Below are 21,342 nucleotides of genomic sequence, written 5' to 3'. Positions count from 1 at the left end.
TCACAGTTTCGGAAACTCTTTTTAGCAATCTCTGCATTGCCAGGGTCCTCAGCCCCACCCTGCTCTCCATTGTCCACATGACTGCTGGTGGATCTCTCTGGGAACTCCGGCCAATCAGTCCTGCTCCTCCGGGACTCTTACTGTGAAATCCCCACTTTCCTGGGACCAGCCTGCCCCTCCCACCCATGGCACTGAAGCCCAGAGACCCCACACCAGCAGAGCCAGGTCCTCACCCTGGTTGTCACCTTCAGCCACTGCCCAATGTACACCTGGGCTGAGCCCTTCTTGAGGAAGCCTGCCTGGGCCCTCCAGAGCATCTCTGAATTGTGGAGGAAGAGGCAGGGCCCTGCCTGGGGCTGGGTGGGGCAGGTTTGGGGCCACAGGCTGAGGCTTGGAGGAGCCTGGAGGACCCGGGTAGGATGTGGGCATAGGAGGGGGCAGGCCCAAAGAGCAAGAGGGGGGCCCTGTCCTGGCCTTGCTCAAAACCAAGGCCACACAGCACTGGACCACTGGCCTGTGGGCTGGGGTCAGCATCACCAACCCGGAAGGCCCATCTGGAGGAGACGGGCCCTGGGACGGCAGGAGCTGGGCCTCCTCCCATCCTTCACACCTGGCTATGCCCTTGCGCAGTGGCTGCTTGCTCTTAGGACCAAGCCCCACGGGCCCAGGTAGCCTGTCCGGCTTTGCTCTGGGTTCTTAGGCAGTGCTTGCCAATGCTAAGCACATTTTTGTTGAAGTTGTGGAAGGATCGGTCCTCAACTGTACAGTAGGGTGGCCCTAGAAGTCTGAGATCACGACCCCCTCCCCCTGCCATTTTGTAGGTGAGACAAGAGACTTGATGACCTGCCCCAGGTCAGGCAGCAGTGAAGGGAAACGCAGAGGGCAAACATAAGCACCCTCTCCTCCCTGAGTGCCACCCGCCTGGCTCCTGAGGTCCTGGCTGAGGGCTCACTGCCCCTCAGGTACTTGAGGGCAGGGGAAGCACTGTTGGTGTCCGGCTACTGAGCAGCAGAGCTGGGAAGCCGCCTTGGGTTCTGTCTGCCCCGGGCGCTCAGGCCTCCAGGGATTTGGTAGTTCCCAGCCACTCCCAGCCCTGGGCACATGGGCAGGACACAGCTGGGGAGCGGAGTAGAGTATGCCAGGGCAGAGAAGGGAAGTCTCTGGACTGGGACCAAGAGCCAGAGATGCAGAGAGGAAGCAAGATGGCGCAAACGAGGCGGCCCCTGGCCCACCACAAGATGGCGCAAACGAGGCGGCCCCTGGCCCACCACAAGATGGCGCAAACGAGGCGGCCCCTGGTCCACCACAAGATGGCGCAAACGAGGCGGCCCCTGGCCCACCACGCACTCTGCCCAGTTACTAGGCCCAGAAAGCCTCAGAGCTGAAGCTAGCCTGTTCTACCCTGGCTCCACCTGGGCTCCAGTCCACGCTGCGGTCATTTTCAGCTGTGACAGCAGCTTTGACAGCCTCCTAAAGGACCATTTCCTGCAGATGTCAAGGTGTGACTTGAACGCTAGGCCGGGGCCTGGGGTCCATGCCAGGGACAACTGACTGCCCGGTCCCAACCCTGAAAGCACCTCCTAGGCTTCCTTTATTATTTTTTGAAACAAGGTCTTACTCTGTTGCCCAGGCTGGAGTACAGTGGCACCATCTCGGCTCAGTTATCTCCACATCCTGGGCTCCAGCGATTCTACTGAGTAGGTGGGATTACAGGCACCCACCATCATACCATGTTCTTTTTTTTTTTTTTTTTTTTGTATTTTTAGTCAAGATGGGGTTTTGCCATGTCGGCCAGGCTGGTCTCGAACTCCTGGTCTCAAGTGATTCACCCGCCTCAGCCTCCCAGAGGGCTGGGATTATAGGCGTGCGCCAGTGTTCCCAGCTTCCTCCTAGGCTTTTGAAACTGCCCCAAGTCCTAGTCCCAGCCTAGACACCCCAGGACACCCTTCCTAAAGAAGCCCAGGAAGCAGCCAAGATGAAAACAGAATCAAGAGTCAGACGTCAAACTACAGAGAATACACAGCTCAAGGAAGGGCACCCGAAGACTCAGCCCTGCAGCTCCAGCCACACAAACACACTTGGCGTCAATGCCAACTGTGCATTTTCAGGCTACTGGGTTTTGCACCTTGTCTACAGTTTTCTCACCCCAAGATTATTTTAAATTTTTATTTTATTTTTTTTTTGAAACAGGGTCACCCAGGCTGGAGTGCAGTGGCTCAATCAGGGCCCACTGCAGCCTGTCTCCCGGGTTCAAGCGATCCTCCCACCTCAGCATCCCAAGTAGCTGGGACTATAGGCACTCACCACCACGCCTGGCTAATCTTTGTATTTTTGGTAGAGATGGGGTTTTGCCACATTACTCTGGTTGGTCTCAAATTCCTGGGCTCAAACGATCCTCCTGCCTTAGCCTCCTAAAGTGCTGTGATTACAAGCGTGAGCCACTGTGCCCAGCTGATTATTTTTTAAAGTTCACAGTTTTCGTCAATTTATTTTTTGGTTTCATTTTTAAAATCTTAAAACGTGGGAGCCACCTGGGAAGTATGTGAGTGTACATGGGACCGGGCACCAGTGTCCTGGGCACCCAAGGTGGCCGTTTGTCTTTCTATGGATTTGAGGCTCGCATGTCCCCCAGCAGCTCGGTCAAGCTCTATCACAGAGTTCAGGCCAAGGATCCCATCTCTCTGGGTCACTGCACATGGGGCAAGTCTCCCAGGAGGCACTGGGCTCAGCCCTCCCCACACCACGTGCACAAAACACTCCCAGTCCAACCTTGGGAATTTCACTCCTCTAGACATAGACCAGAGTGGCACAGGACAGCCAAGACAGAAGGTGGCACCTGTACCCTGCCCAAAACCCAATCCCCAGCCCACCAGGCTGGGCAGTCCTGGGCTACCCTGGGCTCTCTGACAGGGAGAGATTACAGGACAGTGACCTGTGCAGCCCCCAAGGCCAGGAGAGAGCAGGGTGATGAGTTTCTAAAACCGCCTTCCACTTTCTATCAGAGAGCCAGCCCTGCAGAGAGGTGACCGACAGCCAGGGAAGAAGGAAGGAGCCTTAGAGGACCCTTCTCGCTCTCTCTCTTCCGTCGTTTAGTTGTGTCATCTGATGGCCGGGTCTCACCTAGCAGGAGCCAGACTCTGTGCCACACCCAACCGAGGATCTAACCCTGGAATCTGTACCACAACCAGGGAGGAAAAAATAAGGAAGGAGCTTTATTTAATATGAAGGTTGGGGTGGGGCCGGGGAGAGAGGGCGCTGTCACTTGGTGATGGTGTTCCTGCAGAGAAGAACAGGGCGTGAGGCTGCAGAGGGGGGCACAGGCCACGCCACCCCTCCCCTCCCCACCCCACACACCCCACCCCACCAGCCTCGAGTCACTCACGCGTTCATGCTCTTGCCGCTGCCACTGAGCACGATGTAGGGGGTCTTCTGAGCCTTCTGCTTCTCCTGGAGCAGGGCCACAGTGCCCAGCGGCGTGTCACTGGAGCTCATCTTCTTCAGGAGCTGCGGGGTCAGGGCCACTCAACAAGGGTTGCAGCAGGCCCCACACACCAGCCACCCCTGCCCCGGCAGGCGCAAGGCCCCCCCACGTCCCCAAGAGCACCCACCGCCTCCTCATCTAGCTTCTTCATCCGCCGCTCTGTCTTCATCTTGCCTGAGCCCTTGCCATGGAAGCGGTGGGACAGCTGCCGGAAAGCCTGGGGACACAGGGCATGAGGGGAGCTGCAGAGCCCTGGCTGGGGCCGGAGCCACCTGTGCCCACAAGGTGTGTAATAGGGCAGGTGTTGATTCACCCCAATGCCAGGCCTGGGGTGGTGGGAAGGGGATAGGAAAAGGGCACAGACCCTGGCACTCTGCAGGGCCCCAGCAGAGGCCGGGAGACCAGCTTGGCTAGCGGATGTGCTGCCATGGTGGCAGAGTACAGGGAACCTGGAGACCTGCCACGCAGGTGCGGGGCCTGGACGCTGGGGCTGGAGGGAGACACCGCAGACAGCATGGGGGCAGCTGAGTGGTGGGGCAGGAGGGTCGGGCAGCCTACAAGAGTGATGGAAGGGTCTGGATGCTGGAATGGCCCTGCAGGCCAGGAAAGCTGTTGAAGGGTTCACACGGGTGGGGACAGGAGGGCAGAGGTCCCGAGTGCCTGTTGGACCCTCCTGCCAGGCCTGCGAAAGGACTGCTGTGCCCACTAGAGACAAACTGAGGCACAGCCCTTCTCGGCCCTGAGGCCCCTCCCCACCCGTGGCACTTCCCCAGGCCCCAGCCAGAGGCTGATGGAGCCAGGACCCTGGGGCATTGCATGGCCCTGGGCTTGGCCTCCTGTGGCAGGCTGGGCCTCCGCCTGCAAAAGGCCCTGCTCACCTCCTTGGGTGTGAGTTTCCGGCCTGTCTCATCCACGTATTCGATCTTCACATCAGGTTTGTAGCCGTCCTTCTCCTTGAAGTCCTGTGTGAAGCCTCGGTACTCCTCCCGCCGGCTGTACTTGTCATCGATGGCCCTGGCCCGAGACAGAGGGGGGTCTTAGTGTGAGGAGCTGCTGCCTGCTGTGTTCCCGCAGCTCCGAGCTGGCACAGGCCCATCAGCCCTGCACACACCCCGCCACACTCACATCTTATCCTCGATGCAGTACACGGCTGAGGGCAGCGACTTATTGGGGGCCTTCACCCGGGCCACCTTCTGCACTGTGGTCTCCAGCAGCCCTAGGGACAGAGGGGTTGTGAGACTCCCAACCCCTTTAGGGCCACAGCTCCAGGGCCGCCTGAGAAGGTAGAGCAGGCCCTGAGGGGGCACCTCCCTTTCCTTGTCTCTAGAAAGCCATCAGGCCTGTTCTACAGGCAAAGCAAAGATGCCAGAAATGAGCCCCATGCCAAGGGCCACTGGCCAGGGAAATGCAAAGCTGGGGTCCTAATACCAGGGCTCTCTGCGCCACAGCTGGAACAGTTTCAACTCCCCTCTCCTTCCTGGAGCAGGTGTGGAGCCTCCAAGGCAGAGCAGACGGACAGATGCCGGGGTGGAGGGGAAGGAGTAGCTCTGGGCCAGGGAGTTGGCTCCAGCATTGGAACTGAAAGGGGCAGCAGAGGGGACCGGAGGGGACCCTGCCTGCACCTGCCGCACCGCAGGCCCTCAGCAGCCCTTTTCCTGCTGCAGCACCCAGGCCCACCCAAGTCAGGGCTGCCCTGAGCTCCCTACCTTTGTTCTGACACAGGAGCAGGGCAGCCGCCAGCCCCCTATTCACGATGGGTTCCTCGTCCAGGATGGTGGTGGAGGAGGCAGAGAACTAGGGGACACGTGACAGGGGTGGTTAGCAGGCCATACTGGCTCTTCTCAGCCCCACCCACTGGTCACCACCCGCCAGGCACCAGGCCTCCACAACATTTAATTTCCTCACTTACTCCTCAGATCGCCCTGGGAGCTCTGCAGAGCCCACTCTGGCTGAGGCTCTGGACACTGAGCCCAGTGCTCATCCCCAGCTTGAGCGCCACCCCCACGCCCACCCGCCAGCGGCGCAGCCCTCACATCCTGCTGCTGCTTCTCCTCGTCCAGGTTCACGGTGCTCCAGCCGATGTTCTCCTCCCCGTCAGATTCGGAGCCACCGTTGGCCGAGCGCTCCTCATCCCGTTCAAAGTCCTGGGGCACAAAAGGCCAGGGTTGGTGCAGGCACCCAGCCAGCCCAGGGGAGCGCAGGGTGGGGCCGCCCCAGACGCACCATGAGCTCCTCCTGTTCCTCGCGGTTGCCGGCCAGCCCGTAGGTGGGGATCTCCCCCAAGGTGCGGCAGAACTCGGACGTGGCGTTGAACACGATGGTCCCCTTCCGCTCAGGATCCTCATCCTCCTCCCAGCCCCGCTGGCGAGACTCCAGCTTCTTCACAATCTCCACCACCTGGGGGAGGGAGCAGCTGTGGGCAAACCCAGCAGTTTCTGGGGTGATGCCATTGAGACCCAGGAACCCAAGGGTCCTCCCTGGCAGCAGCAAGACAGGCCACGCCCACAGCCCATGCAGGCCCAGCTGCTCTCTGCCTCCCGACTCCACTCTGCACCTCTTTCACTGCGGTCACTGTTCTGCTCCAAACCTGTCAATGGGACTTGAATAGCACTTCTAGAACCCGCAGGGCAGTGAGGTGGCCCACTCTTTTGACTTCCCACAGCCTAGCTTCTTGCTTCCTGCTTCACCAAGAAAGCAGATTCCGTGACACAGGAAGAGAACTCACTCGTGCTGCCAGCACTGAATCCAGCGACCCCCACACAGGCACCAGCACCCTCTGCTATCCCCCCTGTCGCAGATGCCCAGTCACACACAACGATTACCCACTATCTCCCCTCTTAAAAAAACTCCTCCCTCAACCCTGCAGCCCCAACAGCAAACTCCTCACTCCTTAGTGAAGGTTCGAGTCACTATGTCCACTTCTGCACCCCTCTTCCATTTTATATTACATTGATTTTTTAAAAAAAACTTCTGAGGCGGGTGGATTGCTTGAGTTTGGGAGATGGAGACCAGCCTGGGCAACATGCCCAAATGCCATCTCTACAAAAAATATAAAAATTAGCCATTGTGGTCACACACGCCTATAGTCTCAGCTACTGGGAGGCTGAAGTGGGAGGACTGCTTGAGCTTGGGAGATCAAGGCTGCCAAGATCACACCACTGCACTCAAGAGTGGGCAACAGAGTGAAACCCTGTCTCAAAAAAAAAAAAAAAAAAAAAATCTTCCAGGGGCTGGGTATGGTTGCTCACATCTGTAATCCTAGCGCTTTCGGAGGCCAAGGCCGGAGCATCACTTGAGCCCAGGAGTTTGAGACCAGCCTGGGCAATAAGGTGAAACAGTCTCTGCAAAAAATACAAAGATCAGCCAGGCATTGTGGTGTACGCCTGTAGTCTCAGCTACTGGGAAGGCTGGGGTGGGTGGATCGCTTGAGCCTGGAGGTCGAAGCTAGGGTGAGCCGTGATGTTGCCACTGCACTCAAGCCTGGGCTGAGCAATACCCTGTCCCCCCAAAAAAAAAAATCTTCCAGGACATCCAGGAACATTTACTTTTTAATGAATTTCATTGTAAACATAAAAGGGGGTACATCTAATGCATCATATGCTATTTATTTATTTTTTATTTATTTATTTTTTTGAGACGGAGTCTCGCTCTGCCGCCCAGGCTGGAGTGCAGTGGCCGGATCTCAGCTCACTGCAAGCTCCGCCTCCTGGGTTCAGGCCATACTCCTGCCTCAGCCTCCCCAGTAGCTGGGACTACAGGCGCCCGCCACATCACCCGGCTAGTTTTTTGTATTTTTTAGTAGAGACGGGGTTTCATCGTGTTAGCCAGGATGGTCTCGATCTCCTGACCTCGTGATCCGCCCGCCTCGGCCTCCCAAAGTGCTGGGATTACAGGCTTGAGCCACCGCGCCCGGCCGCATCATATGCTATTTATTTATTGAGATCATCTCACTCTGTCACCCATGCTGGAGTGCAATGGCGTGATCTCGGCTCACTGTAATCTCCACCTCCCAGGTTCAAGTGATTCTCCTGCCTCAGCCTCCTGAGTAGCTGGGATTACAGGTGCATGTCTCCACGACCAGCTGATTTTTGTATTTTTAGTAGACACAGGGTTTCACTATGTTGCCCAGGCTGGTCCCAAAACCAACTTCAAGCGATCCACCCACCTTGGCCTCCCAAAGTGCTGGGATTACAGGCGTGAACCACCACACCCAGCTGCTATGCGGTTTTTTTTGTTTGTTTGTTTTTTGAGACAGAGTCTCGCTGTTGGCCAGGCTGGAGTGAAGTGGCACCATCTTGGCTCACTGCAACCTCTGCCTCTCGGGTTCAAGTGATTCTCCTGCCTCAGTCTCCTGAGTAGCTAGGATTACGGGCATGCGCCACCATGCCCAGCTAATTTTTTTTTTGTATTTTTAGTAGAGACAGGGTTTCACCATGTTAGCCAGGATGGTCTCGATCTCATCTCGTGATCCACCTACCTCGGCCTCCCGAAGTGCTGGGATTACAGGTGTGAGCCCCTGCGCCCGGCCGCTGATATGCTTTTTAAAACAGTAACTAAACACACACCCATGTCCCTCTGCCTTGGGCTGGGGCAGCATCACTAACGCCCTGCTCAGACCTGAGCGTCCCCTCCCCATCTGTGGTCATGACTCATTGGCTTGTCTTCATGGCTTTGGCACCTAAGGACCTGCCCCTGAACAGTTATTTTGTTGTGTATTAAGTATTCTACAACCTGAGCCACACTGTACGACTCTTCTGTAATTTGTTTTGTAAAAAAATCCGTGCCTCTGAAAGTAACCCTGATGCACATGGCTGTAGCTCATCAGTTTCCCCTATGGAATCACAGCCCGTGAGCTGGATGCTCCTCGATCTCCAGCCCACTAAGGACGGACTTTTTTTGTCACAAGTACTGCAGCTGCAGGCCCACTGACACTGTGTCCTGGTGCAGGTGGGCACACTCAGGAGAGGTGTGGGGTGAGCCCGGGGCATACACACGTTCCCTCTCTTGTCTGATTAGACTCCTGCCTGTGGCTGTGAGCAGCGTGGCTGAGGATTCTGGCTGCTCCACGTCTTTACTCATACTTGCTACTGTCAGGCTTGGACCTTTCTGCAGAATTGTTTGGGGGTGGCAGGTGCCTCACTGTTTTGGCTCAGCTTTCCGTGATCCCTCCTGAAGCTGGGTTCACCGGGTATTTTCGTGGTCAGTTAGGCTTTCTCTTCTGTGAACTGCCTGTCTTACCTACATCTTTTGCCTATTTTCTGTTTTGTTGATTTGTTTTGTCTGTTGGTATACTCTTGACATCAACCCATTCTTGGTTGTATATATGGGCAAATATCTTCTTTTTTTGATCTGTGTTTTTACATTCTTCATATGTTTTGTAAAAAAAAAAAAAAAAAAAAAAAAAAAAAAAAAAAAAAACCTTATGTTCCAATTTCTTTTTTTTTGAGACGGAGTCTCGCTCTGTCACCCAGGCTGGAGTGCAGTGACACGATCTCGGCTCACTGCAAGCTCCGCCTCCTGGGTTCGCACTACTCTCCTGCCTCAGCCTCCCAAGTAGCTGGGACTACAGGCGCCCACCACCATGCCCAGCTATTTGTTTTTGTTTTCTTTTTTGTATTTTTTTTTGTTGTTGTTAGACAGAGTTTCAATCTTGTTACCCAGACTGGAGTGCAATGGCACCATCTCGGCTCACCGCAACCTCTGCCTCCCAGATTCAAGTGATTCTCCTGCCTCAGCCTCCCGAAATAGCTGGGATTACAGGTGCCCACCACCATGCCCAGCAAACTAAAAACACATTTTTAGAGATGGGTTGGGCAGGGGGGAATCTTGCTATGTTGCCCAGCCTGGTCTCGAACTCCTGGCCTCAAGCAATTCTCTTGCTTTGGCTATGCTAACGACTTAAACAAATCTTGTTTTTTTTTTTTTTGAGGCGGAGTCTCGCTCTGTCGCCCAGGCTGGAGCGCAGTAGCCGGATCTCAGCTCACTGCAAGCTCCGCCTCCCGGGTTCCCGCCATTCTCCTGCCTCAGCCTCCCGAGTAGCTGGGACTACAGGCGCCGCCACCACACCCGGCTAGTTTTTTGTATTTTAGTAGAGACGGGGTTTCACCAGGTTAGCCAGGATGGTCTCGATCTCCTGACCTCGTGATCCGCCCGCCTCGGCCTCCCAAAGTGCTGGGATTACAGGCGTGAGCCGCCGCGCCCGGCCTTAAACACATCTTTTCTACCAAAAAGTTAGAAATGTAATTTCCTTAGTTTGATTCCGAAATGTTATGTTTTTACTTTGAAGTTCTTAATCTATCTGCGAGGTGTGAGGTACAAACCCAATTTCACTTTTTCCCCAAACAGATAACTGACTGTCCCAAGCCCACTCACTGCACTGATGAGCATCTCTTTCCACCGGGACACAGTTCCGTCTCGGGGCCCCTCTGTCTGGTCTCTCTGTCCTATTAGTCTATCCTTATGCAATCTCACACTGCCACAATGCCCCTACTTTATCCAGTTTCAGAATCAGTTTGCCAGCTTCGAAAACAGTCCCTACTGGGATTTTTACTGGAATTGCATTTAACCTAGAAATGAACTACATGATATGGACATCTTGACAATATGTTGTCCTATCTAGGAACTGTGTAGCCCCTAAATTCATATGGGGAAGCCCTAACCCCCAATGACTGTATGTGGACAGAGTACCTTTAGGGAGGTGGAGATTGCAGTGAGCTAATAGGAGCCACTGCGCCCCAACCTGGGCGACAAAGTGAGACACTGTCACAAAACAAAACAATCCCTCAATTCCAAGGATCCTCTCTGTCCTCTCCATCTTTTCTTTGTAGTTCACTGACTGTATTAACCTCAATCTAGTAATTCTTCAACCACATCACGACTCCAGGCCCTGTCCTCACACCCATCACTCTCTGTTATGTCCCTCAGTACCCAGTTTAGACTCGGGGGAAAACAACAGAACCTCTCCTTTGTGAAACGCTTAACTGCCTTGTCCCTCCTCCCTAGAAAACCCAATCCTCAATCCTACCATCTACTGCTTCAGGGCATTAATCCCACCATCCCCGTCCTCAGCTCATTAATCCCACCATCCCCGTCCTCAGCTCATTAATCCCACCATCCCTCCTCCTCAGCAGCCCATTAATCCCACCATCTTCCTCCTCAGCTCATTAATCCCACCATCCCCCTCCTCAGCAGCCTATTAATCCCACCATCTTCCTCCTCAGCTCATTAATCCCACCATCCCCCTCCTCAGCAGCCTATTAATCCCACCATCTTCCTCCTCAGCTCATTAATCCCACCATCCCCCTCCTCAGCTCATTAATCCCACCATCCCCCTCCTCAGCTCACTAATCTCACCATCAACTTCCTCAGCTCATTAATCCCACCATCCTCCTCCTCAGCTCATTTATCCCACCATCCCCCTCCTCAGCTCATTGATCCCACCATCAACCTCCTCAGCTCATTGATCCCACCACCCCCCTCCTCAGCAGCCCATTAATCCCACCATCCCCCTCCTCAGCCCATTAATCCCACCATCCCCTTCCTCAGCCCATTAATCCCACCATCCCCCTCCTCAGCCCATTAATCCCACCATCCACGCTGCCTGGCAGGCCTGCTCTTCTCCAATGGTATGTCTGCCCACCACTCTCCAGAACAGTATCTCCCGTCTCTTCGCACCACCACCCCTGCCTCCTCGTCACTCGAGAACACCGGAGCAATCGGACATGGGCTGCCTTGACTTCCCCTAACCAAGGTCACCACAGCTGCCGTGCCCTCCCCACCTTCCCTCCCGAAATAAATGACGACACGAGCTGGCTTCGCTCAAGCCCACCCTCCATTTGTACTCTAGGCTCCACCACTGCCTGCCAAAATCTTTTTCCTCTTCCGTCATAAATTTGTCTCTCCCACATACTCTAGAATCTCCATTAGTCAGAAAAAGGCTCCTTTGCGGGTGTGAAACTTGATTGGATGCTGCTTACAACAAAAAATTAAAAAGACATTTTGGGGGATAACTGGAAAGTCTGGGCATGCGAGCTGCTGTTTTACAGCATTTATGGGCTTGTTAGGGCAGTGTGGCTATGCGGGAGAAGACCCTGATTTCGTGAGATGCCTGCTGAAGTAGTTAAGGATGCAGTATCGTGATATCTGCAACTTGCAGTGGTCAGCAAAAAAAGAAGAGAAAGAACTGTAACAATATTTATAATTACTGACTCTAGAAGACAAAGGTGTTCACTGTGATAGGCTTTCCACTTTTCTGCCTGCACAGTATGTGGGGTGTGGCTCATATGTTTAAAAAACCTTCTAAGTGGCCAGGCACAGTGGCTCATGCCTGTAATCCCAGCACTTTGGGAGGCTGAGGCAGGTGTATCATGAGGTCAGGAGTTTGAGACCAGCCTGACCAACATGGTGAAACCCCGTTTCTTCTAAAAATACAAAAATCAGCTGGGTGTAGCGGTGTGCACCTGTAGTTCCAGCTACTCAGGAGGCTGAGACAGGAGAATTGCTTGAGCCCGGGAGGTGGAGGTTGCAGTGAGCCGAGATCGTGCCACTGCACTTCAGCCTGGAAACAGAGCAAGACTCCGTCTCAAAAAACAACAACAAAAACTTTCTAGGCTAGACCGGGCCTGGTGGCTCAAGCCTGTAACCCCAGTACTTTGGGAGGTGGAGGCAAGAGGATTGTTCGAGCTCAGGAATTTGAGACCAGCCTGAGCAACACACTGAGACCCTCTACAAAAATTCTGCAAATTTGCCAGGTGTGGTGGCGCATGCCTGTGCTCTCCGCTACTTGAGAGGCTGAGGCAGGAGGATCCCTTGAGCCCGGCAGTTCAAGGCTGCAGTGAACTATGATCACGCCACTGCACTCCAGCTTGGGCAACAGAACGAGACCTTGTTTCTTAAAACAACAACAACAGAAACAACTTCCTAGGTGAGTCTAATGTTCAGGCAGGCTGAGATCCATGGGACTAATAACCCTTATGTTCATTTCAGTCATAAAACAGCCCTGTCAGCCTATCACCCCATTTATCTGTTCCTTTTTAGAGCCAGGCCATGCAAACTATGTCCCACCACCTGTTCTTAGAAATAAAGTGTTACTGGAACCCAGTCACGCCCACTCATTTACAGACTGTCTTGGCTGTTTTCCCTACAACAGCAGAGCACCCAAGGTGCCAGACAGAGACCATAAGCCCTTAAACCTCAAATACGCCCTCTCCAGCCCTTTAAACCTCAAATATGTCCTCTCCAGTCCGGACCAGCCTCTGTCCCAGGTGCAGCCCTCACTTCCTCAACTCCCCTGTCCTCCCGGTCTTGAATCCACTGCAACTATTCCCTCTTTGCCTCCCAGTGGTATCAGAAGCCTACCTCCCTTGCTCCCTCTCCTGGACACCCTTTCTTGGCTTCTTCCTAGGTGAGAAGTGTGGGGTCGGGCTAAAAATGTGGCCTCTGGAATGACGGAGGTGACAGAACCTTCCTCATAGAGTGTTGCTGGGAGGATGGAATGAATCAACAAATACAGAGCATGCGGGCAGTGCCTGGCACACTGTGCCTGTGGGGCAGCGATGACCATGGGCTCAAGACTCCCCCTGCGTTGGCCTCCTGACCTCTCCGTCTCAGCTCACACCACCCCCTCACTCTCTGCTCTGCTCTGGCCTCCCTGGCCTTCAGGCACTCTAAGGTCTCTTCTCCTGAGATACCTGCTGGTTGGTCTACCGCCTAAACGTCAGCCTGTCACCTGCTGCCACCCCTAATCCCTCACAAGGCTGGCTCTTTTGTGTGACTCAAGTCTCAGCTGAACTAGTACCTTGGAAAGGTCTTCCCTGCACTCCCCCGTCTAAGATCCCAACCCCCAACACATTATATTGGTCTACTGAGTGCCCAGCTCCCGTCACCATCAGAAATTACCGTTCCTGCGTTCACAAGGTCACTGCTGCTCCCTAAGCTCTCCCCCACACACTCTAGAAAGCCACTTCCCTGAGTCCAGGGCCCCGTGGCTGTCCTGTTCACCCTTCTCGGCCCAAGAACAATGCACTACTCACAGCAGGCATTCAACAAACATGCACAGGAAGAGAGAGGCGAGGAAAGGATCCCCTACTAAAGCAGGCATCTACAAACTTTTGCAAAACATGACTTTTAAACAGAAAACATGACTTTAACCAGGGCTGGTCGCAGTGGCTCACACCTGTAATCTTAGCATTTTCGGAGGCCAAGGCAGGCAGATCATGAGGTCAGGAGTTGGAGACCAGCCTGGCCAACACGGTGAAACCCCGTCTCTGCTACAAATACAAAAATTAGCCAGTGTGGTGGCAGGCACCTGTAATCCCAGCCACTCAGGAGGCTGAGGAATGAGAATCACTTGAACCAGGGAGGCGGAGGCTGCAGTGAGCCGAGGCCGCGCCATTGCACTCCAGCCTGGGCAACAGAGCAAAACTCTGTCTCAAAAAAAAAAACCCAGAAAACAAAAAACAAATGGAAAAGAGGTTTCAGACAGGAATGTGGCTGTTCTCTATGACACATGTGCTCGTGAGGACAGGTGACTGCCGATGCACTGGTAGCCCCAGGCCTGCCCATGCCCAGCCTCACCTTCTCGCCACTGTCTCGCAGCTGCTGTAGCTGCTGTAACTGTCGTAGCCGGCGTCCCTTCTCCAGCTGCTTCTGCAGCTCCAGCTCCGCCTCATCCTCCTCCAGCACCTGCGGGGACCCCGGCTGTGGAGCTCCACCTTCCTCTGGGGGAAACACAGGGGATGCCTGCTCAGACCATCTTCTCCAACCTGGGGCTCCTGTCCCTGCCCCCTCCCATCCCCTGGCCAGGCCCTCACCCTCATCACTGATGTCCATGTTCTCCACTCGGGTGTCATCCGACGGCAGGGGCTGAGGCACGGACTCCTTCTCCTCCTCCACCTCAGACACTCGGCGGCGACCCCGTCCCCGCAGTCTGAGGGAAGGAGGCCGCTCTGGTGAGCACTGGCCCCCGGGCCACCCCAGCCCAGCCCTCTTGCCCCACCACGGTGTCCAAGCCCACCTGGAACCAAAGTCCCCATCCTGAGTCTGGTCCCCAAGAGGCAACAGGTCATCTGCCCGCACTACGACCTCCTTCTCCTTCTTGCGGATTTTCCTCACCCTCCGCTTGGTCCTTCTAAAGGCCACCTGAGGGGAAGAGGGAGGCGTGGGGTGGGGCGGGGAAACGCAGGCCACCACAAGCCCGCGAGGATGAACGCTTCTTTGGTGTTCCTCTGTGCTAGCCAGTGTCCTGGGCACTTCTCACACATGAGCAACACGTGGGGTGGTTACTATCTCCATTCCACTGATGAGCTAGGGAAACTGGGGCACAGAGAGGTTAAGTACCTTCCCCAAGGTCGCCCAGCTCCTAGGTGGGAGAGCCGGGCAGTCTGGCTCCAGAGTCCTGCTCTTACCCACTGAGCAAGACGCCTACTACACCAGCTGTCTACCTCACGTTCACACAGTCACTCTGCAGACAGAATCCAGGCACACCTTTCCAGTCACCCCTCACCCATGCTGTCACTCCTCACAGCAACCTCAGGAAGTGGCTCCTATCACTGCCACTCCAGATGGGGCACTCCAGACTCACAGATGGCTTACCCAAGGCACAAGCTGGCAGCATGGCAGAGCGGAAACACTAACTGGGGCCTATCTGGCTCAGCAGCACTGACCCGTCAACACCTGGTGCCTCCCCAGGTTGCCATTTACTGCTCGCCGGCGAGGCCAAGCGCTTTGTGAACACAAATACTTGCCCTCTCTTCCCAGTGCCTGCGGGCAGCGCAGGAGCCCCAGGGGGAGAGAGAATCGTGACCCTGAGTATAAGGTGCAAGAAGGCTCACCATCTCCTCAGGTGTGAGGTACTCAGAGGCCAGCCGGGGCCCCACTGTGCTCAGGGACTGAGCCTGCAGCCGCAGCTTGGCCCGGATCTCCTCCAGCTCCCGTTCCCGCAGGCCATCAGCCATGCCCCCCTGCTCCAAGTGGAAGGAATGCGGCCGCTCCCCCTCAAGCTCTTCGTCGTACTTGGACAGGATAGAGCGAGGTTTTTGCTGCAAGGCAAGAGGTACAGGTTGGGACCTAGGGTGGCTCCTGAAAAGCCACTGAGCCACCACCTCCTCAGAGCCCCTATTCCCGACATTCTCCACCCCAGCCCCCGCCGCCCAGCCTGCTCAGGCCGTGCCTGCGCCAGGTCGTCCACACTCTCGTCCTCGGCATAAGGCAGGTAGTCAGGCTTCTTCTTCCGCAGCTCCACATTTTTCTCTGCCCGCTCCTTATCCACCAGGTTCACGTTCACCAGCACGTCCTCCTCCTCCTGCAGCACGCCTGCGGGCAGCACAGAGCAGTGGCCATTCACACTTGTCCGCAACTCAGCAGAGGCTGTGCCCCGACCCAAGGCACCCAGCTCGCGTCACCTTTGTCCTTGAGGGTGAGGATCATGGTCTCCCCTTCTCGGAAGGAATCAATGGCATGCTCCACGGTGAGGCCCTGCAGGTCCCGGGCACTGTACAGGTCCTAACGGAAGAATCAGGCGAGTAAGGAACCTCCCTCCATGCGCCCAACCTTGGGATTCCAGGTAGCAAGGCCGCCAGTGCGCCCTGCACCACCTGCCCCGGCTGCCGCAGCCTCACCTGCCGCCTCTGCCCGAACTCCTCCTCCACCAGAGTGCTGACACCAAACTCTTGGTCCATCTCCTCCAGTAACTTGGCCTATGGGACAGGGAGGGGTGACCTAGGACCCCAGGCCACTCAGCATCACCAGAAAACACTCAGGGCTCAACCACGTGGAGTGCAAAATGAGCAGGTCTTGCAGGAAAGTTGCTGAGAATCCAAAGCGGATGCTACCGACCACAGCCCGTCCTCTCTCCGAACCCCGTCTCACCTCTCTGGGGTCGGCCCCTGCCTCAGTGCCCAGTCAGGCCACCAGAAGCACTGGGCAAACACCCCATGCTGCCCAGGTGCTCACCCTCTTCTCTGCCAGGTCTTTCTCCTTCTGCAGCTGCCGGCTCCTCTCGATCCAGGCTGCGGTGTCGTCCAGCCAGGGATCATCCTCTCCTAGGGTCTTTATCTTCCTGAAGAGGGGAGAAAGTGATGCTCGAGGAGCCCAGCTCCTGCTCCCAACCCCACTCAAAAGGCAGCCAAGGATGGTGGCCTCCCCAGCCCTTCCCTTGCCTGCCCTGGCCAGGACCCCTCACCCCAGCTTTTGGTTCAGCAGGCGCTTCTCCTTGGCAGCCGCCAGCTTCTCCCGCAGCTCCTCTCGCTGTCGCAAGGCCATAGGATTGATGACATCGGCTGTCACGGGCTCCTCCTTGGTGCCCGCCTCTGGAAGGGGGGCCCAGACGTGAGGCTATGCCCGCCCATGGCTGGTGGGGAGAGGAGGGAGCCACTCACCCTGCCCCCTTCCAGCTCAGGGGGCCAGAAGGGGTCAGGACAGGAAGGAACAATCCTTCACCTCCCTGCTCCCACTTCGTCCCCACACTCCTGGCCAACCCACGCAGCACAACAGGACCCTCTGTGGCTCCAAAGCTTCTCAAATCGTGCTTTAAAGAAAAACAACAGACCCACCCCCGCACAGCCCAGTTTGCAGCAAGTGTGCACGTCTTCCAGTCCATCTAACAACACCTCACAGCCAGAGTGAGTATGCGACGGCCACGGCTCTAACTCAGAGAACAAGCAGAGTCCCAGGTCCCCATTATAACAGCAAGAAGGGACCTCGTGCCTTCCGGCAAATATGCATGTGTAAGACCACTAAACCGTGCTGAACCTGCCCTCTAATCCCACCTTCTTCAAAGACCCCTTCAGATAGCCCTTTCTCCCAAACCCCATCCTCAGCCCCATACTCACCCTTCTTGATGGCATTGACCTCCAAGGGTTTCAGCCCCAGCTTTGCCCGGAGTTTACTGAGAACAAGAGATACAAGTGTTAGGGGCTATCAAAGACACAGGGCGCCATGTGCATTTCCAGACAGACAGGAGGAGAAACAGGGTGGGAGTGAGCGGTCCCAAACACACGGTCTGCCCCAGGAAGCCTAGGACACTGGGAAGGGCCCTGGCCTCCAAAGCAGGAAACATGGGCGCCAGCCTGGTCTGCATCTAACTGGTGAATGCCACCTTACTCTTAGGTATTAGTTTCCTCTTCTATAACTTTACTGTTGGCTAAAATTATTTATACAAACTTTCCAACTCCAATTAGCACACTTTCATGTGAGAAAGCCTCCCCAGGGCTGGCCCCAGAGCCACCTATCTTAGAAAAACAAAGTGGGGCCAGGCGCGGTGGCTCAAGCCTGTAATCCCAGCACTTTGGGAGGCCGAGACGGGCAGATCACGAGGTCAGGAGATTGAGACCATCCTGGTTAACACGGTGAAACCTCGTCTCTACTAAAAAATGCAAAAAAACTAGCCAGGCGAGGTGGCGGGCACCTGTAGTTCCAGCTACTCGGGAGGCTGAGGCAGGAGAATGGCCTAAACCCGGGAGGCAGAGCTTGCAGTGANGCATATTCAGGTAAAAAAATAAATAAATAAATAAATAAAGCATTGTATACTCAGAAAAAAAAAAAAAAGAAAAGAAAACAAAGTGGAAACAAGGGAGACAGTACTCACTTGGTCTCCTCGATGCTGAGTGAGGAGGCATCGCCTGAGCTAGTTTTGGAGCTGGCAGCTGGAAGAAGAAGAAGCATGGCTCAGGAGCTGAACATAGGGCCAAGAAGCCAGCATCGTCGGCTCCAACTGCAGGATCAAAGATGAGGGCCCCTCACCAGCACCTGGGCCTGATGAAACAGCAGAAAACAGCAGCTTCTTCCACCCAAGCTCCCCAGCAGCTCCTCTGCCCGAGTCCAGTCTCAGAGCCCTGCCTCTTCTGCGCACCTTCCTTTCCTGACCCAAGAGATCCAAACTGCTACAGTCACCATTCTGCCCTCTCCTTTTTTCTTTCATTTTTTTTTTAAGAGACAAGGTGTCTTAAAGAGATGGAGCAAGACTTTGTCTCAAAAAAAAAACCTCTTCCTTTCCTGCATTCCCATCCTGTATCTTAAAGGCTCCACCCTCCACCTGGGCCCTGGATCCCATTCTCTTCAGGCTCCCCAAAGTCACCAGTCTCCTTCGTTTCTAATCTAACGGGTTCTTTTCAGTTCTGGTTTTGCTTGATCTCCTGTGGTACGTGGGACTGTTGATCACTCCCTCCTTCTAACAATACTCTGTTTCCAAAGTTCCCATGACACAAAGGTTTTCCTGCCTCTTTGGTTACTCTATTTCCTTTTCTTGGTAACATCTTTCTCTGCCTACTACTAACATAAGGACATTTCTCAGGTTCTATTCCTGATTCTGGCTTCTCATGTCGCATTCTTTCAGGGGAATTCACTGGCCACCCAGACACTGACTCCCAGTGGCTTTATCCAGTCCAATCTCTGGATTTCCCCATGCACATAAACCTTGACAACCCCAAAAGTGAATTATCTTCCCCCACCCCGCTCCAAATCTCCTTCTCTTCCCTACTCCTCAATTTCAGCAGAAATGACACCCACTACCTATCTGGCTACTCAAGCCAAAATTCAAGGAGTCATCCTCAATTCCTTCTCCTTCCCACCCTCATACAAGTGCTGAGTTCTGTTCATTTCTCCTCCAAAACACCTCTCCAACCTGTCCACTTCTCTCCACCCCACTGCTGCTGCCTTGGTGCAGGCCACCATCAGCCCTCGCCTGGTCTGTAGCCCTCCTGATTTCCTGGTCTCCAATCCTGACCACCTTTGACTAAGTTCTCAATCTAGTAACGTTTACAAAATACGGATCTGAGCAACTCACTCCTCAACTCACAGCCATGGCTCCCTACTACCCTCAAGACAATCTACATTTCTTAACAGAGCCTACAGTACAGGGTCCTTTGTGTTCACATCCCTGCCTATCTTACTCCTTCCTTTCTCTACCATGAGCCCTACAAGATTCGTCCAATACGATTAGTCAAATACCAGGTTTTTCTTGCCTCTGCATACGCTGACACTACTTCATTCATTCATTCAACACATTTATTGAGAATCTGTGATTGTACAAGACAACTGAGGAAAATGGAAGCCCTCTGTCCTCAAGGAGCCAGGTGGAGACAGTCTACCTCTAATCCCAAACAACTGTAGAAAAGCTTTTTTGAGACAGAGTCTCGCTTTGTTGCCCAGGCTGGAGCGCATTGGCGGGATCGCAACTCACTGCAGCCTCTAACTTCTGGGCTCACGGGATCCCGTAGAACGACTATTTAATAAGAATTGATACAGACAGCCTGGGGGTTTCCTGGCCCGGAGAGCTTCGCTGACACTGCGCGCACACCCAGACCCGCGCGTTCCGGGACCCCTGCCCGACCCGCCCCTGCGCAGGCCCCGCCTCCTCACCGGCCTCATAGCCGTCATCGCGTTTCTCCCGCTTCACGCGCCGCTCCGAGGGCTCTGCCTGGCTGCGCTCCCGCCCGTGCGTGCTGCTCCGGGCCTCAGCTTCGGCCCCGCGCCGTCCGCTCCCGCGCTCGCCCCCACGTTCCCGGCTCCGCTTCCGTCGTTCGCCACCGCTACCGCCACTGCCGCCACTCCGGTGCTTGTGTTTTTTGTGTTCCCGGTGCCGCGGCGGCTGCTCGGTGGCGCCCCCGGTGCCGGCCGCCGCCGTCGTCCCGGTCGCCTCCTTCTCTCCGCGGTGCTTTTTGGACGACCCCATAGTGGCACGTCCACTCCAAGCCGGGCTGCCGCCGAGCCCAGACAACGCAAAATGGGAATACTTCCGGGTCGCTCGTCAGCCGCTGTCGTGTTGCCGGAAACTAAGAGCGGCTGCTTCCGTCGCTCACCTTGGAGCCGGCCCCAGAGACTCATGGGAAAACCGGGATCACAGCTCCCCTGCACATTCGCGCCGTCGCAGGTCGGGTGGGTTCTTTGAGCCAGTGGTCCCGTTGTGCATGCGCTCCTCAAGGGAAGCGGAATTAACCCGGAGATGGGATCCCAGAACCGGAAGGACTTAGAGGACCTTAAGCCAGTGTCTTCGTGGCTGGAAGTTCCTCCCCGGCATCGCTGCGCTTGCAGTTCAGCGGCAACGGGGTGTTCACTACCTCACGGCCTTTCCGTAGACACCTCCCTCCTACAATGGGTGCTCGCTTAGTGGACTCCTAGGGTCGTGGCTTCAACGGGTGTTGTTTTCCCGTTATCTCCAATTCCACAGCCCAGTTTCCGACCCCGCTATAACCAGTATCGTCAGGGAACGCTTCGTTCCCACGTTCCCTGGTTTTTTTGTTTTGTTTTTTTCCCTTGAGATAGGATCTCACTCTGTTGCTCAGGCTGGAGTGCAGTGGCGCGATCACGGCGCACTGCAGCCTCGACCTCCCGGGCTCAAGTGATCCTACCCCCTCAGCCTTTCCAGTAGCTGGGACTACTACGAGTGAACGCTACCACGCCCCTTTAATTTTTGTATTTTTTTGTAGATGGGAGGGGGGTGTCTCCAACTCCTGAGGCCAGGCTATCCACCCGCCTTGGCCTCCCTAAGTGCTGAGATTACAGGCATGCGCCCCTGCGCCCAACCCTGGATTGGATTTTTTAAACCCGCGCCCCGTGAACTGTTAAGACTGAAGGAGCGCCACATGAGCGTCAGTGTATCCGTGGAACCCCTGAAATTGAATGCAAAATGTGGCACATCTGTGTGTATGAGTTTTTTTCTTGAAGAGAGGAGCCCTAACTTAAAACTACTGGGACTTAAAACCCCAGTGCAGGCCGGGCGCGGTGGCTCACGCCTGTAATCCTAGCACTTTGGGAGGCCGAGGCAGGTGAATCACGAGGTCAAGAGATCGAGACCATCCTGGCCAATACGGTAAAACACCGTCTCTACTAAAAATACAAAAATTAGCTGGGTGTGGTGGCGCGCG

At 55.2% G+C, this 21,342-nt stretch overlaps 1 protein-coding gene across 2 annotated transcripts; it reads right to left on the bottom strand.

Annotated features, from left to right (window-relative positions):
* Positions 1-3,073: 3,073 nt before the first annotated feature.
* Positions 3,074-20,446, bottom strand: SART1 (spliceosome associated factor 1, recruiter of U4/U6.U5 tri-snRNP). 2 transcript variants are annotated; one of them, XM_017857299.1, is made up of 20 exons: positions 19,838-20,446; positions 18,066-18,123; positions 17,311-17,366; positions 16,662-16,788; positions 16,433-16,538; positions 16,099-16,176; positions 15,883-15,982; positions 15,651-15,793; positions 15,313-15,519; positions 14,496-14,620; positions 14,293-14,408; positions 14,057-14,199; positions 5,705-5,878; positions 5,515-5,625; positions 5,188-5,275; positions 4,607-4,697; positions 4,360-4,495; positions 3,609-3,698; positions 3,383-3,504; positions 3,074-3,277 (listed from the first exon to the last, which is right to left on the bottom strand). In XM_017857299.1, the coding sequence occupies exons 1-20, from the start codon at positions 20,148-20,150 to the stop codon at positions 3,259-3,261; spliced, it is 2,403 nt and encodes an 800-aa protein (XP_017712788.1). In that variant the 5' UTR covers positions 20,151-20,446; the 3' UTR covers positions 3,074-3,258. The 2 variants fall into 2 exon arrangements, with proteins under 2 accessions (XP_017712788.1, XP_017712789.1); XM_017857300.1 differs by having other exon boundaries at positions 16,662-16,829; positions 19,838-20,097.
* Positions 20,447-21,342: the final 896 nt, after the last annotated feature.

The sequence above is a fragment of the Rhinopithecus bieti genome, unplaced genomic scaffold (assembly GCF_001698545.2).
Source record: "Rhinopithecus bieti isolate Rb0 unplaced genomic scaffold, ASM169854v2 scaffold_44159, whole genome shotgun sequence".
NCBI lineage: Eukaryota > Metazoa > Chordata > Mammalia > Primates > Cercopithecidae > Rhinopithecus > Rhinopithecus bieti.
The sequence above is the reverse complement of the archived record's forward strand: the minus strand, read 5'-3'. Positions and strand labels throughout refer to the sequence as shown.